At 37.6% G+C, this 14,339-nt stretch overlaps 2 protein-coding genes across 5 annotated transcripts in view; one reads left to right on the top strand and one right to left on the bottom strand.

Moving 5' to 3' along the window:
* Window positions 1-14,339, bottom strand: part of CASK (calcium/calmodulin dependent serine protein kinase) — a 368,709-nt gene that overhangs the window by 157,183 nt on the left and 197,187 nt on the right. The gene's annotated exons all lie outside the window — the stretch shown is intronic.
* Window positions 3,547-13,546, top strand: GPR82 (G protein-coupled receptor 82). Its single transcript, XM_046673201.1, has 4 exons — window positions 3,547-3,630; window positions 8,920-9,045; window positions 11,248-11,315; window positions 11,456-13,546. The coding sequence occupies exon 4, from the start codon at window positions 11,490-11,492 to the stop codon at window positions 12,498-12,500; it is 1,011 nt and encodes a 336-aa protein (XP_046529157.1). The 5' UTR covers window positions 3,547-3,630; window positions 8,920-9,045; window positions 11,248-11,315; window positions 11,456-11,489; the 3' UTR covers window positions 12,501-13,546.

Below are 14,339 nucleotides of genomic sequence, written 5' to 3'. Positions count from 1 at the left end.
ATCTGGGCTAGAACTGTGGCTTGCTTTGGTCAATAAAACATGGTGGACATTGTAATACATCTGAGCAAGACCTTAAGAGGGCTTGCAACTTCCAGTTTTGCCCTCTTAGAACCTGGAGACCACCACGTTGTAAATAAACCCAGGGTGAAAGATCACATGGAAAGAGATGCTCAGCCTGCACAACCATCTCAGCTAAGGCTCCAGACATGTGAGCAAGGCCATCGTGGACCATCCAGCCTCAGGTGAGCTGCCAGATGACTAAGAAGCTGTATAAACGACCCCAGGTGAGACTGACAGAACTGCTCAGCTGGGCCTAGAACAAATTGCAGAATTGAGAGAGAACAAATGGTTGCTGTCAAAAGCCAGCAAGTCTGGGGATGGTTCGGTACCCAGCAAAAGATAAATGATGCATATAAAATATAAATAAAATGTATGTGTACCATTAATTTCTAAAAAGGTGACAATGAATATAATTTCGTTAACAAAAAAGACTACGTCTTAAATTATTTTACTTGAAAGCTGTGTGTGTGTGTGTGTGTGTGTGTGAGAGAGAAAGAGAGGGAGAGATATCTATTTTCTAAACCACTACAGGATGGGGAGTGGCAGGGTTACTGATGATTTAGTAACACACATCCCACAACTAGAATGACGTGCAACTAAGATATATAACTGTGTACGGGGGCGGGGGGGGGGGCGGTTTGGGGAGATAAAGCAGAGGGAAAAAAAAAAGATTGGCAACAGTTGTTAGCCCAGGAAAAAAAAAAGATTTAGTAACAAACCATGTGTTCTCAGAGATAAAAACAAGCATATCCTCCCCCTGATGGAGATAGCTGAAGAATGAGGCAACCCTTTAGGTGGTCTCTTAGGACGAAGGAATCTGCCTAGTTTGTGAAGCTGACAGGAAGAAATGGCTACAGTGGAAGATAAATGTGATTTCTCCTATACTTTCTTCACTAGGTGAAATATACTTTACACTGCATGTATTAATAGACATGACGTGTTGTATTCATTACAAGCGTTTTAGTATTATTTGACTTTTAAAACTACGTCCATGAATTGCTATGATTAAAAAAAAGGTTAAAGAAAAACTAAAAGATATGATAAAAACTTTCACATACTAAAATGTCAGATTTTCTTCTTACCACTAGGATAATTGTACTTGTGAATGTTTTACAAAGGCGACTCCTGTGATAATCACTAGCATGAAACAAAACAAAAAATCCCCAAAGGACATATCCTATTAAAGGCAGATGAGTGGCACTAGGTTGACATCTTAAGAAATTTAACACGTTTAAAGTGTTTTTTGGCTACTAAAATAAAGAAGTTTATCATTTTGTTAGGGCTTAAAAAAACTAAACTTTTAAATCGTTTTAAGTTTCTAGTTGGAAAATAGTGCAACGCAGGCAGCTTATGCTTCAGGCTTTAATAGCAAAAAGGGTTTAACTAGGGCTGGTAATACATTGCCCTCTGCTGGCCAAAGCATCACCAAAGAAATGAGTCTCTTATAGACCTTTTCATTGTTAAATTCAACGGTGGTTTCTTCTTTCCAATTTTCTCTAGTAGATATTTCTGGAGATATGGAACTCCAGAGAATTTCTATTTCCTGGCTTCAATATATTATTTGTAAGTTTATTAAAACAATACATTTTACGTTGGTTTTTGATGGAGGAAAGAAGAAACAAAACGGCAGTATTAGAAACTATGCCACATATAGTGCAATTTGAGAAATATCTAAAACACCAAGACTTGTTTAGAGGGATGCCTTAAAATGATACGTCAAGTATAATATATCTCCATCCACCAAAAGATTACCAAGATGCAACCATCAGTACAAGAACTGATTTAGGCAAGCATCATCAATGAATGCTAAAATCCATTGTATGAAAGGGAAACAATACATTCGAGTCTCAAAATATGACCCTCAGATTACTTATCAAAGGGGAAAAGGTACTTTTACAATGGGGAATTGGCAGAAGTTAATACATGTCCAGATTGAAAACTGGAAATAGGTATATAAATTAGACATATTTTTGGTCACTGGGAATACTCGGTCTCCTTATCCAAAACAATAAACCAGATTCTGGTAGCAGGTAAGAATATAAGCTCTGAAGTCACACTACCTCGGCTCGAACCTAGGCCCTACAATATACCAGTTACATTACCATCAGTAAGTTATTTATCCTCTATGGACCTAAATATCCTCATCTAGAAAATGAGAGTAATAACAGTATCTAGCTCAGAGATATTTAAAAAATTAAATGAATTAATATATATAAAAGCACTTCAGTGGCTATCATTTATTATTATTATATATTTTCTAAAAGCAGTTCTCAGGAAAGCTTGTTACTTCAATACTTGGGGCTGTTAATTAGAGAATGAATACAGGTACTAAGGAGTACACGATGTAAGACCTCAGATACCCAACTCTTCCTTGTCTTCCCTTGACGTCTCTCTCTCTTTTTCCCTTGAATAAAGATAGCAAGTGACATGGAGCAGGGGACTTAACCTCAAGACAATTTTAGAAATTCAAAAGAAGTGATTGGTAATAAGATGGCCAGGAAACCTTGGTCTTGGGAAGAAAGAGACAGTTGTGAGAGTTCTGGGCACTGATATATGATGCCTTTCTAATTCCCTAAATCTCACTGTAAGCCAAGTTGCTGTTTCCCAGGGTATAGGTATGTGTATGTGTTTTGTACCTGTGGCAATAGGATGGCCTGAATTATTTTTAGAATTCTATCATCAAATGTTTCATTTTCAGAAATTTTTATCTACTTTAGGCTTCTCAAAGAATCAGTAAAAAAAAAAAAAAGAAAGAAAGGTAGGTTCTGAAGCATAATATGAACCAAACTTGACTGACTTGAAGATGTTGAAACTCAAAATTTGATTGTTTTCAAAAATATTTTTGCCTCCTCTAATCCAATGCTAAAGTTTCTTCCCTTCTCTAAACCTGCTAATTTCCCATCTGCTTTCCAACTGTCACCTCTGAGGTCATTCCAATTTTATGACTGCCACTGAGACTGCTACAGTGTTTCTGTGGTGTGCCTCTCTAAAAGACAATGTCTATCTAGTGCATTAAAGCATGTATGAAAACACAAAAGCCAAAGGTAAAGTATAGCGAAACTCTGATTAGCAGGTCCGCGCTACTGTGATTTATAAGAAATATATATTTGGTCACCAGCCACAGTTTTTAGGTCACAGCTCCCAAAACCCTTGGCATCTCCTAAGTGTTGAGAGTGATAAAGGTGTCTTTTGTTAGGTTAATGAGGTGACTTTTGGAAAGCATCTAAGGGTGGGGGCTAGGTGCCAGTGGAACCAACCATGTGATCAGAGGGTTGGAACTTTCAGTCCCACCCCCTGACCTCCAGGGAGGGGCGAGGGGCTGGCGGTTAAACCAGTTGCCAACTGCCAACAGTTTAAATCAGCCATGCCCATAGAATGAAGCCTCCATAAAAACCCAAAAGAACTGGGTTTGGAGAGCTTCCAGGTTGGTGAACACATGGAGCTGCTGGGAGACAGGCGCACCTGGAGAGGGCATGGAAGCTTTGTGCCCCTTCCCTACACCTTGCCCTATGCATGCCTTCCATCTGGCTGTTCCTGAGCTATATCCTTTTAAAGGAAACTGCTAATCTAGTAAGTAAGCCAGCCCTGATGGTCCAGTGGTTAAGATTCAGCGCTCTCACTGCTGCGGCCCAGGTTTGTTTCTCAGTCAGGTAATAATGTCACATGTCTGTTGGTTGTCATACTGCAGTTGCTGTGATGCTGAAAGCTTATACTGGGATTTCAAATACCAGCAGGGTCACCCATGGTAGACAGGTTTCAGCAGAGCTTCTAGACTAGACAGACTAGGAAGAAGGAACTGGCCACTCACTTCTGAAAAAATCTGCCATGAAATTGTTATGAATAGCAGCGGAGCATTGGCACTGGCTGATACAGTACTGGAAGGTGAGAGGATGGTGCAAAAAGAGTGGGCAGGGTTCAGCTCTGCTGTACACAGGGTTGCTAGGAGTTGGAATTGACTCAATGGCACTAACAACAAAATCTAGTAAGTAAAATGTTTCTGTGAGTTCTGTGAGCCGCTCTAGCAAATTAATCAAACCCGAGGAGGGGTTCGTAGCAACCTCTAATCTGTAGCTGGTCGGTCAGAAGCACAGGAAGCAGCCTGGGCTGTGTGGGGCAGCCTTGTAGGACTTAACCCTTAACGTGTGGAATCTGTGGGTAGATAGCATCAGAATTAGGTTGAATTCTTGGACACCCTGCTGGTGTTCGAGAACTGTTTGTTGATGTGGGGAGCCCCTCCCCCATGTAGGAGACTGGGTCTCAGAAGACCAAAAAGAAGGTCCATTTACATTGTCATTGACTTTTCTTACAAAGCTAAGCACTGTTCTGTGCTATTATAAATTTCCAAACTTTGGACTAGAATTTCTGACTATAATTTTTAAATAGTGCTTGAGGGAAATACTCCCATGGTTTGCTAAGAAATCAGCTCTTACAAGCAAGTAGAGGTTTTTCTTCACACCCCAAGTAAGAGTGGGAGGGCCATGGTTATAGCTGCTCGTAGTAGGTGGCAAGGGCCTGAGCAGTGCAGCTGGAGACAGGGCTGTGGCCAGACACCACATCCTGAAGAGAGCACGGTGCTCAGAGAGCCTCAAACAAACCACAGCTTTGAGTAACAGGTCTCTGCCTCACTCCTCCTAAAGGTAACCATTGCCTGGGGCGTGCATCAAACCAGATAAAGGGTTCCACTGCCCCTCTTTTGAGAAATAATTATCTTTTGAATGTGATGTTCTAATGGGGACTACATAAGGCATGTCTTCTCATCTTGCACACCAACCTCCCAATGCCCTGAGCTCCTAACTGGTCAGAGAGAGCACTTCAAAGGCCAACTGGAGCCAATTTAGAAACTAGCTTGGATAGCCTAAAATAACTGTCTAGTTGAAGCACAAAGTTTCAAGTATGACTGAGCTGTCCTGTGTCCTCTGGGTTCTGGCTCTGAGGGAAGTTGATAAGGGACCCTAATCCTAACCCCAATAATCCGTGTGAGTCAGGAAAGCTCTCATGTACCCCTATTGTATATGTACAGCTCACCATCAATTGTCAAAACAATTACTATATGCCTGCCCTTAGAACCATTCTTACTGAACCACTCCAAATGAATTCCGAGACCAGAGTCAAAATTGCACTTGATACTCACACAAATATCTCAAAAGCAGGAAATTTAGCACAAGGTGGGACTTATATTCTTGGGAACTACTCTAACACCTCAAGGAGTAAACATAAGGGGCAGAGCAGAACGCTTAGGAGAACAGGATGTGGCAGATGAAATAGGAAGTAATTAGAACTGTTAGGCAAGAGCATTTGGACTTGGACAACAGAAGTAGAACTTTGAAGAAGAGATGGATGGGAAAGATGAATGAGAACAAAGAAAACTAACGGTGACCTGAGTAAGAAAAGTCGATGGGCCACTTTTACAGAGAACTTGCAATTCCTGAAATTTACACCTGACAAGTTATATTTGTTCATCCAGTATGCTCTGACATCTATGCTTTTCTACCAATTGCAATATTTCCTAGTAGCTTAGAAAAATATAAATAAAAATTTCCTCATATTTCAATTAGGGAACTCAAAGTCACTTAAAGAATTTATACTGATATTGATGGCATAAAAATTAGTTTAATGAAGCCCAAAGGTTTCAAAGATAGAAAAAAATTGGGCTTGATTTCTTTCACAGTCAATTCTGCTACCTCGGAGCCTAGAATAGGAAACCCTGTCTGAATAAAGTTAAAAGTATTCAAAACTCGACCCCAGTTTACTTACCATTAAGTAACATAAGATACCTTTTACTGACTCCCAAGAAAAACCAGTAATTTCTGCTTTCTAAGGCAGAAGTTGAAAAAAAAAAGATGTGTGCTTTAATTTACTAGTGTGTGACCTTGGGCATGCTATTTAACCTATTTGAGACTCCATTTCCTCACACGTAAAGGGACTACTGCCACTCATCGCTAGGATTCTTACACGTAAAATGCTCTGCCAGTACCCAGCACAGAACTGTTGCTCACCATGCATTCTCTTCTCTTTCCTTCCGGAACTACTTTGATTCACTGTTTCCTCCCTTTTCTAATTCATAGAGCACCACACATCACAAGTTCATCTGAATTCTTGGCTTGCTTGTGGAATCTCTTGAATTTTCAGAGACCCTAAATTAGCTTGTGGCTAATATACTTCTTCTCTAACCTCCACACACTACTAGAAACATAATAAGCACTCCAATAAATATTTGTTAAATGAATTGCACTATTTAAAGAAAAATACAAAGCACTAAAAATCAAAAAGAAGAAGAAATGGCAAAACTTACACCTATCCAGGCATTCTGGCCCAATCAACTATCAGTTGTGTAGCAATCATTTTAAGCAGTACTTCTGACTCTTCCTCAGTCCAATCGTTGATTAACATCTGTGGTTGCCAGCTTCTAAGATGGCTCCCAATGATCATCACCTCCTGATATTTACCCCTCCACACTGTGTGACCAACAGAACATTGCAGAAGTGAGGGTGTTGACTTCAGAGGCTAGATCAAAAGAGGCACTGCAGCTATGGCCTTGTTCTCTTGAATCACTCGCCCTGGGGGGGAGCCAGTCGCTAGGGTGTGAGGACGGGTGTGAGGATGGATGGCTGCGTGACCTTAGGCAACTATGTGACCTTTCTGAAGTTCAGTTTTCCTCACCTTTAAAATGAAGATATTTATTTCATAGTATTTATTTCACAGGGTATTGTGAAGATTAAACAAAAATGCATGTAAAGCACATAGCGGGATGCCTGGCACATAACAAGCTTCCATTTCAAATGGGGTTCATACTGGTGGTGGAGGCAGAAGCTGCAGGAGCAGTGACTGGATGTGAGATGCGAAGGAAAGAGCGGAATCAAGGATGATTCTTAGGTTTTTGGCTTGAATAACTGAAGAAGTGATGGTATCATTTACTGAGTTTGGGGACAATGGAGGAAAAGTTGTGGAGAGCAAGGGCATTTATTTTTTGGACCCAAGGTGCTTAAGTGTCAAACAGGTAATATTAAAATGACCTTTCAATTACTTATAAACAGTATTCCATTTCCATTCTTTCTCCTCTAAATTACTTCGAACTGTTTTTTGTTCTAAGTAATTCCATCCTGGAACATGAAAAATTGTTGAAGTAAAAAATGATAGGAATCCCAGAGGCCAAATTACTGTGCAATCAATGGCCCTGAAACTGTGGATGTGTCACTGTTCTTAATTAAATGATGGCAAGCATTAACAAAGATGAACAGCAACAGAACAAAATCTAGACACTCAGGTAGTTCTCACTTCTGTTTGGAAGTATTAGCAAATATTAGGGAGAATTTATGCAATCAACATGAAATAAGATAAGCATGGGGAGTTAAGAGAAATGGCAAAACGCTTCTATGAATTTTAAATGAACATTTACTGATAACTAAAGTGCTCAGGTTTGATGAAACTAGATTTCTGTTCCCATTCTCAGAGGCCCACTAGTTTAACTACTCAAGGTAGGGTAGTGCGTGATGCAGGTTTCACTCCGCAGCTGTACACACTCAGCTTTCATTTAGTTAATGGTTCATAGACTGATTAAACAATACTCTATATAAAATTGGTTTCACAATTCTTTATAACTATTCATTTTACATGAGGCATATTTGGTCTTCAGATTCTGGCACTTTCCAGGATTCCCCAAATCTATTATGAAATGCTCCAAACAATGTATCACTTTGAATCTGAATGGAGGCAGCACAGGGCAATTTGAAGAAGAATGGGTTAGTTCATTAGTAACCAAGTTGGGACTCAAACCCCTGGGTGCAGTCTGTGCTTACAACTGCTGCTCTGGGCCTCACTTCTTTATCCTTAAAACAAAGGGTTTCCGCCCATAGATGATCATGAAGTTCTATTCCAGCTCTATAATATTTGATTCTAGTAAGCTGCTACAGGTAAGAAAACTGAGTTTTGTTTCTCTTCATTCTTGATAAAGATGAATTGCAAATAAGCCATTTACAAGTGATTTTACAGACAAGTTTGTACCAATATTTTACTGGGTTACTATTGTGGGGGACTGGAATTGGCCACCCCAAGATATGTTTCTTTGGCATGAGGATTATTTTGGGCTGGTTACTTTTAAAAACTGCAGACAGGAAAGAAACTCTGAAAAGTAGAATTTACTTACCCTTTGTTAAGAGACATTTATATTGTAAAGGAAATCTCCATCTGTAAAGGTGTCTCCCTCTCTGTACCAGGAAGGAGGGATGACCTTATCTCTAGAAACTCTCATCAATGTGGGAGGGAGGGACTCAAGTCTGCATAATAACCTAACTCTTGTTCACTGTACTTGTGTGGTAATCTCCCATGATCGACTCCCCCTCCACTCCCAACATCCTCCTTTGTCTTTAGCTGAAGATGATATTTAAGGTAGTGGCTACAGCCATTTTGGCGAGTTGCTCAGGTTGCCTGAGCCTCTCCCATGTATACATGTTATAAAGCTTTGTTTAATTTTCTCCTGTTATTCTGTCTCATGTGAATTTAATTTGTTCTCCAGCCAGAAGAACCCAGAGCGGGTAGAGGAAATGTCTTCCTCCCCTACACTATGGAGTGGTTCCCTCTACCACTGTGTTACATAAAACTAACTAGCCATGGGAGTTAAACCTTTACCCTTAACTTCAGCCAAGCATGCTAATAAAGCTAACTGAGATGTAATTGGTTCATGAAATAATCATAAGGAAGTAGAGTGTATATATCATCTACCAACTTCCTCCCGCTACAGAAATAGAGAAATGAAGTGTTTTTTTTTTGAGGAGGTAACTGCTACATTTACCATAACTATTAAATTTCTTCAATACTCTGTTTAACTTCCTTTTCCCCCCACTGTTGTTGGTGTCATGCAAGAATCTATTCACACTGACTAAAACTGAAAGATACTGGAAAAGTGACAAGCAGAGAATTTTAAACTCGAAATTTAGCATCGCTGCCTGGGAACAACAGAGCCTTGGATGGCATAAACTACTCCTACAGGTAAGACTGATCACTTACTCTTAGCTTAAAAGTTAACTCTATAAAAACTCTAACAGGGTGAAAATGTTTAAATTTTGAAAACTGATCATTAAGAAAGGTAGTCAGCATATTAATTATGTAGATAATCATTAGTGACTCAAGTTAGAGCTGTAGAACTTTTTGTGTTTGTCAAATTAGCAGACACAATATGTGCATGAGTGACTCAAGACAGACATTCTGCTCAGGGAAATGCAGACTTGCAGACATTTTCTGGGGAGCAATTCTGCAGACATAACGTGTGATTTTTGGTTTCTTAAGCTTTACAGTACTTCCCAAATTTTAGACAATAATTATCTAGTAGTTTTATAATCAAAGATTATTTTTAAAGGAGAGGTATATAGCAGATACAAGTTTGATGTTTGGGAAGCTAAAGATGGCAAACTAGTCATTTGTTACAGTAAAGTTCCTACAGAGTCTCAATGTCATCTGTCACATAAAGCTAGCCTCTGTCAAAGTCTTTTTTATTTCTCTTCTGTTCTAGAGCATTTGCTAGTGTGAAATAGAAAAACAAGGCAATGGTAATGAGTAATATGAGACAGCAGATGCTGTATGAAGTGGTCTAGTTTAAAACAAAAAGGAATACTATCTATTAATACAGAAGCACTATTACCTTTACAGATTTTAGTATATAATGCATTAACTACACAAGGCGGGGGCTAGTGTTTTTCTTTAATCTCATCATAAAAGGAAGCTCCATTCCTTACGTAAAATAAAAATCTACTTTAATCAGCTAAATTTTCCTAGGAAATAAACTGGGTTATTTCACTGTCTCTTTGACTAATTTTTAAATCAGTCAAGTTACAGATTAGGTTTTATATATTTACACCTGGATATTCACTAACTGCAACCAGATTCCAATTGGTCAGACTGCACTGGATTCAGATACAAACTAACTCTGTAGCATATGGACTGTTTTCTAAAGAAAAATTGCAAATGATAATGACACTGGTAGACATTAATTAAAGGTTTCCATAATTGAATCCAGAGACACTGCACAGCCCTCAAGCTTTCAAGTCTTTAGGTGGAGATCGCTTGGTTTAAAAAATTATTTCAAAATTATAATAGTGTGTTTGGAAAAAAAAAATCCCTATTTCTTTAAGCCAAGATGCAAAAAATATAACCGTAATTTTTAAGAACAGTAGAGAGTAAAATAGCCCTGAGGGGCTGACAGCATATAAGAATCTCAGAAGACAGCATATGCTAAAATTTTTGTGTCTATCAAAAAAGAGAATGTGATTAAAAAAAGAAGATTGAGAATCCTTACTCTAGATTATAAAAATCTAGAAAGCTATGGTGAAAAACTCAGAGAAATGCGGCACATTCTGAATAGAGCTCATGATTCTTATTTGACCAGAATCCAATAACTTTTCTTTGTTAGTCCCACCTGAAAGAAATAAGGAAAGGAAAAAATAAGAATGAAAAGAAGTTTGTATGACTCTTCGATATTTCATGTGTACCCTTTGAAGCAAGAAAGATTTAAAGGCTTAAAAAAAGCAAAAACCACACCTCGCATTTATGCTGTGATTAAAATATCTTCTAAAAGAAATCCTATTCTTCGAAAAACCAAGATACTAAATTACACACGAGGACACATGAGGGCGCTCTAACCAATAAGCATAGCAACTAGTTTTGACATAGAATTTTAAAGTAAATTTTTTATTGAAGTATGATAATTTAGCATTAAATATTTGAAATAAGAAATTATTGATACCCTTTGGTAAAGATCCTGGGATTTTGGTGTCTATCCTTCGTCACTACACTTTCCTTCTGTTCAATTTAGGATCTTGACTCAGTATTTGTTTATGTGGAATTAAATTTACTTCTGAAATATGAAAAGAGACTCTTCTAATAGTAGATTATAGAGAAGTGCTTTAACTTAGCCATGAAAAGATAACACTTTGAAAAGTATTTATGTACAATTAAGGTGATAATTAAAAATCAGTCTTCTATTAATGTGGCCACAAAATACTTTTTGTAACACTTTCCTTTGGCCAGTACATATTGCTTGCATGTGCCTTGAATTTTTTTAAATTATCTTTCTAGGCAAAAATTAATCATCGTTTACAAATTGCTCTGTAATCTAATACAAGAACTATAAATTCCTCAGGTATAAAATGACAAATCTCAGGCATTTAACTATTTACACCAAATTTTGTTTTTTAGACAAAGGCACTATCCACAATAATCAACTTTTTGCTTTTATTTCAACTGGATAATCCTGATTAGAAAAGGTGAGAAGGTATCTATACTTTCTTTCTATCCAATGCATTTATGTTACTATTTTATTTCACCCAATGCTTTCTTTAAAAGAACTATTCAGCTTAAATACCATCTAAAACTTTAATATTAAATATCTGCAATTCTCTTCCAGCTCCTGTGACAAAATTCAAGAAAATCTGATATAAATGAGTAACAACACAACATGCATTCATCCATCCATGATCTCCTCCATGGCTTTGCCAATTATTTATACCTTCCTCTGTATCATTGGTCTCTTTGGAAATTCTCTCTCTCAATGGGTATTTTTAACAAAAATAGGTAAGAAAACATCAACGCACATCTACCTAGCACATCTTGTGACCGCAAACTTACTTGTGTGCAGTGCTATGCCTTTCATGGGTATCTATTTCCTGAAAGGTTTTCAGTGGGAATATCGATCTGCACAATGCAGGGTGGTCAATTTTTTGGGAACTCTATCCATGCATGTAAGTATGTTTGTCAGCCTCTTAATTTTAAGTTGGATCGCCATAAGCCGCTATGCTACCTTGATGAAAAAGGATTCCATGCAAGAGACCAGTTCATGCTATGAGAAGCTATTTTATGGCCAATTACTGAAAAAATTTCGCCAGCCCAACTTTGCTAGAAAACTATGCGTTTACATATGGGGAGTTGTACTAGGCCTAATTATTCCAGTTATCATATACTACTCAGCTGTAGAGGCTACAGAAGGAGAAGAGACCCTGTGCTACAATCGGCAGATGGAACTGGGAGCCGTGATCTCTCAGATTGCAGGCCTCATTGGAACCACATTTATTGGATTTTCATTTTTAGTCGTAGTAACATCATACTACTCTTTTGTCAGCCATCTGAGAAAAATAAGGACCTGTACGTCCATTACGGAGAAAGATTTGACTTACAGTTCTGTGAAAAGGCATCTTTTGGTCATCCAGAGTCTACTAATAGTTTGCTTCCTTCCTTATAGCATTTTTAAACCCATTTTTTATGTTCTACACCAAAGAGAGGACTGTCAGCAACTGAATTATTTAATCGAAATAAAAAACATCCTCACCTGTCTTGCATCAGCCAGAAGTAGCACAGACCCCATCATATTTCTTTTTTTAGACAAAACATTCAAGAAGACACTATATAATCTCTTTACAAAATCTGATTCACCCCATACACAATCTGATGGCTGACTTCTGAATGGAAACCACCACCAAATAGAAAAGTGTTCATATGACTCTATTAGGGACACTAAACTACATGATTACCAGGTCATAGCTTGGTTAATAACAGGCACCGAGAAAGCCTCTTTGGCTTTAACAAATACATAAATAAATAAATAATCATATACATCACTTTACAGTTCTACTTATACTGAAAGCTGAGATGGCAGAGACTTTCAGAGGCAAAAATCAAGCATATTGAAAGGATCCCACTGCTTCTGAAAGCCACAGACCATTTTCTGTTTGAACTCAATCGCGGATGCTTCTATTCAGAGCACAGTATTTCACGACTGTAGGATAAAAAAGCAAATTGTTTATGACTTCTGCTTTCTAGTTGTTAGAATACAAAGGTCTATCTACGGTTAGTGTCTTGTTGGGAACTTTAAAAATGAGTAAAAAAAAAGTGAATAAGAAATTTCCTCAAGTAAGTCCCATCTAAATGAACAGGTAAAAATCCAAGGTTGTATAAACACATTATTCATTTGGTATTATCTGGCTCATGTTACTGGGAGAAGCAATATTCATTGATTCTAATATTTATTAAACAGATGTTATTTATAAATATGCTTAAATATTTGGATTAGGTGTTGTCAAAATAAAAAGCTAAAACAATGCATTAAATGCCGATCTCCATCACATTTTGCATATTTTCCTCTGTATTCAATATAAATAATGTTATTAATGACAAACAGTACCTGGCATGTAGATATGTTCAATTACTTTTTGTGAAATAAATGACTAATAAGGCAGTATAATAGTATGGGCGTTGAGAGATGGTCTCTGCAGTTAGATTCCCTGGGTTCACTCCCAGGCTCCACCTCTTACTTAGCCGAACAATCTCAGGCAAATTACTTACCCTCTTTAAGTGTTAATTTCTTCATTTGTAGAATAGAAAAATACTACGTAATTCATAGGTACTATTATTAAATCAGATGATGTTACTTTTTATGAGTAGCTATCATTTACTAGGCACTCTGCTTATATGCTTTACGTGTATTGTTTTAATCATCACAATCCTAAAATATGCCAATTTACTGATGAAAAAAATGAAGTGCACAGTTAAGTAAGTTGCCCAAATTTTCTCCAATATCTAAGTAAATATTTAAAGAGTAAGCATTTCTTGATGGTCATTTCTTTCTTTCACGTAATCCTGGAATCTATATTCTGCACTATATACATTATAATTTAAAAAATGTGTGTTTTGTCTTTCTAAAAGAGATCATAAGCACCTTTGGAACTATAGTCCATTTTCTATTTCTCCTCCCATGGTACTGGCATTCTCTGCTCTGATAAGAACCAAACAAAAACAAGTGAATAAAACTGCAGTTGAATAAACGTGAACTGTAACCTGCTACTTCGTTAGAGACTGCTTACAGACTCATTTATTCTCGCCATGGTAATTTCTTCAGTGCTCAAGAAGAAGTTTAAAGTAAGTTCACAAAGTGCTTCCAAATCTTTAATCTCATAGCATGTTTTTTTCCTGAATTAAAAATGTAGAAACAATTCACTGTACCAATTCCCCAAGAGCTTTGTGTTCAAAATCACTAAAGATTTTTCCAGCACATCTGAGTAATTTTCATTAAAAAAGAACAGAAAACAAACAGTAAGTATTTTTTTCTCCTCGTTTACTTCAATGCTTAACTGAGAGAAGAAAATGTTCAGAGAAAAGTCTGAAAAAAACCTACGCTGGCTTCCGATATGTACAGTGTCTATCCATTCTCTTACAGCAATCTGGGTCTGGCTGATTAATTTGCAGAGAAAAAGGTAGACCTGGGAACTCCACGTGACTCCCTAAGTGCTGGCTGTAAA

Source organism: Equus quagga, chromosome 10, assembly GCF_021613505.1.
Source record: "Equus quagga isolate Etosha38 chromosome 10, UCLA_HA_Equagga_1.0, whole genome shotgun sequence".
NCBI classification, from domain to species: domain Eukaryota; kingdom Metazoa; phylum Chordata; class Mammalia; order Perissodactyla; family Equidae; genus Equus; species Equus quagga.
Note: the sequence above shows the minus strand (reverse complement) of the source record. Positions and strands in the feature narration are given on the sequence as shown.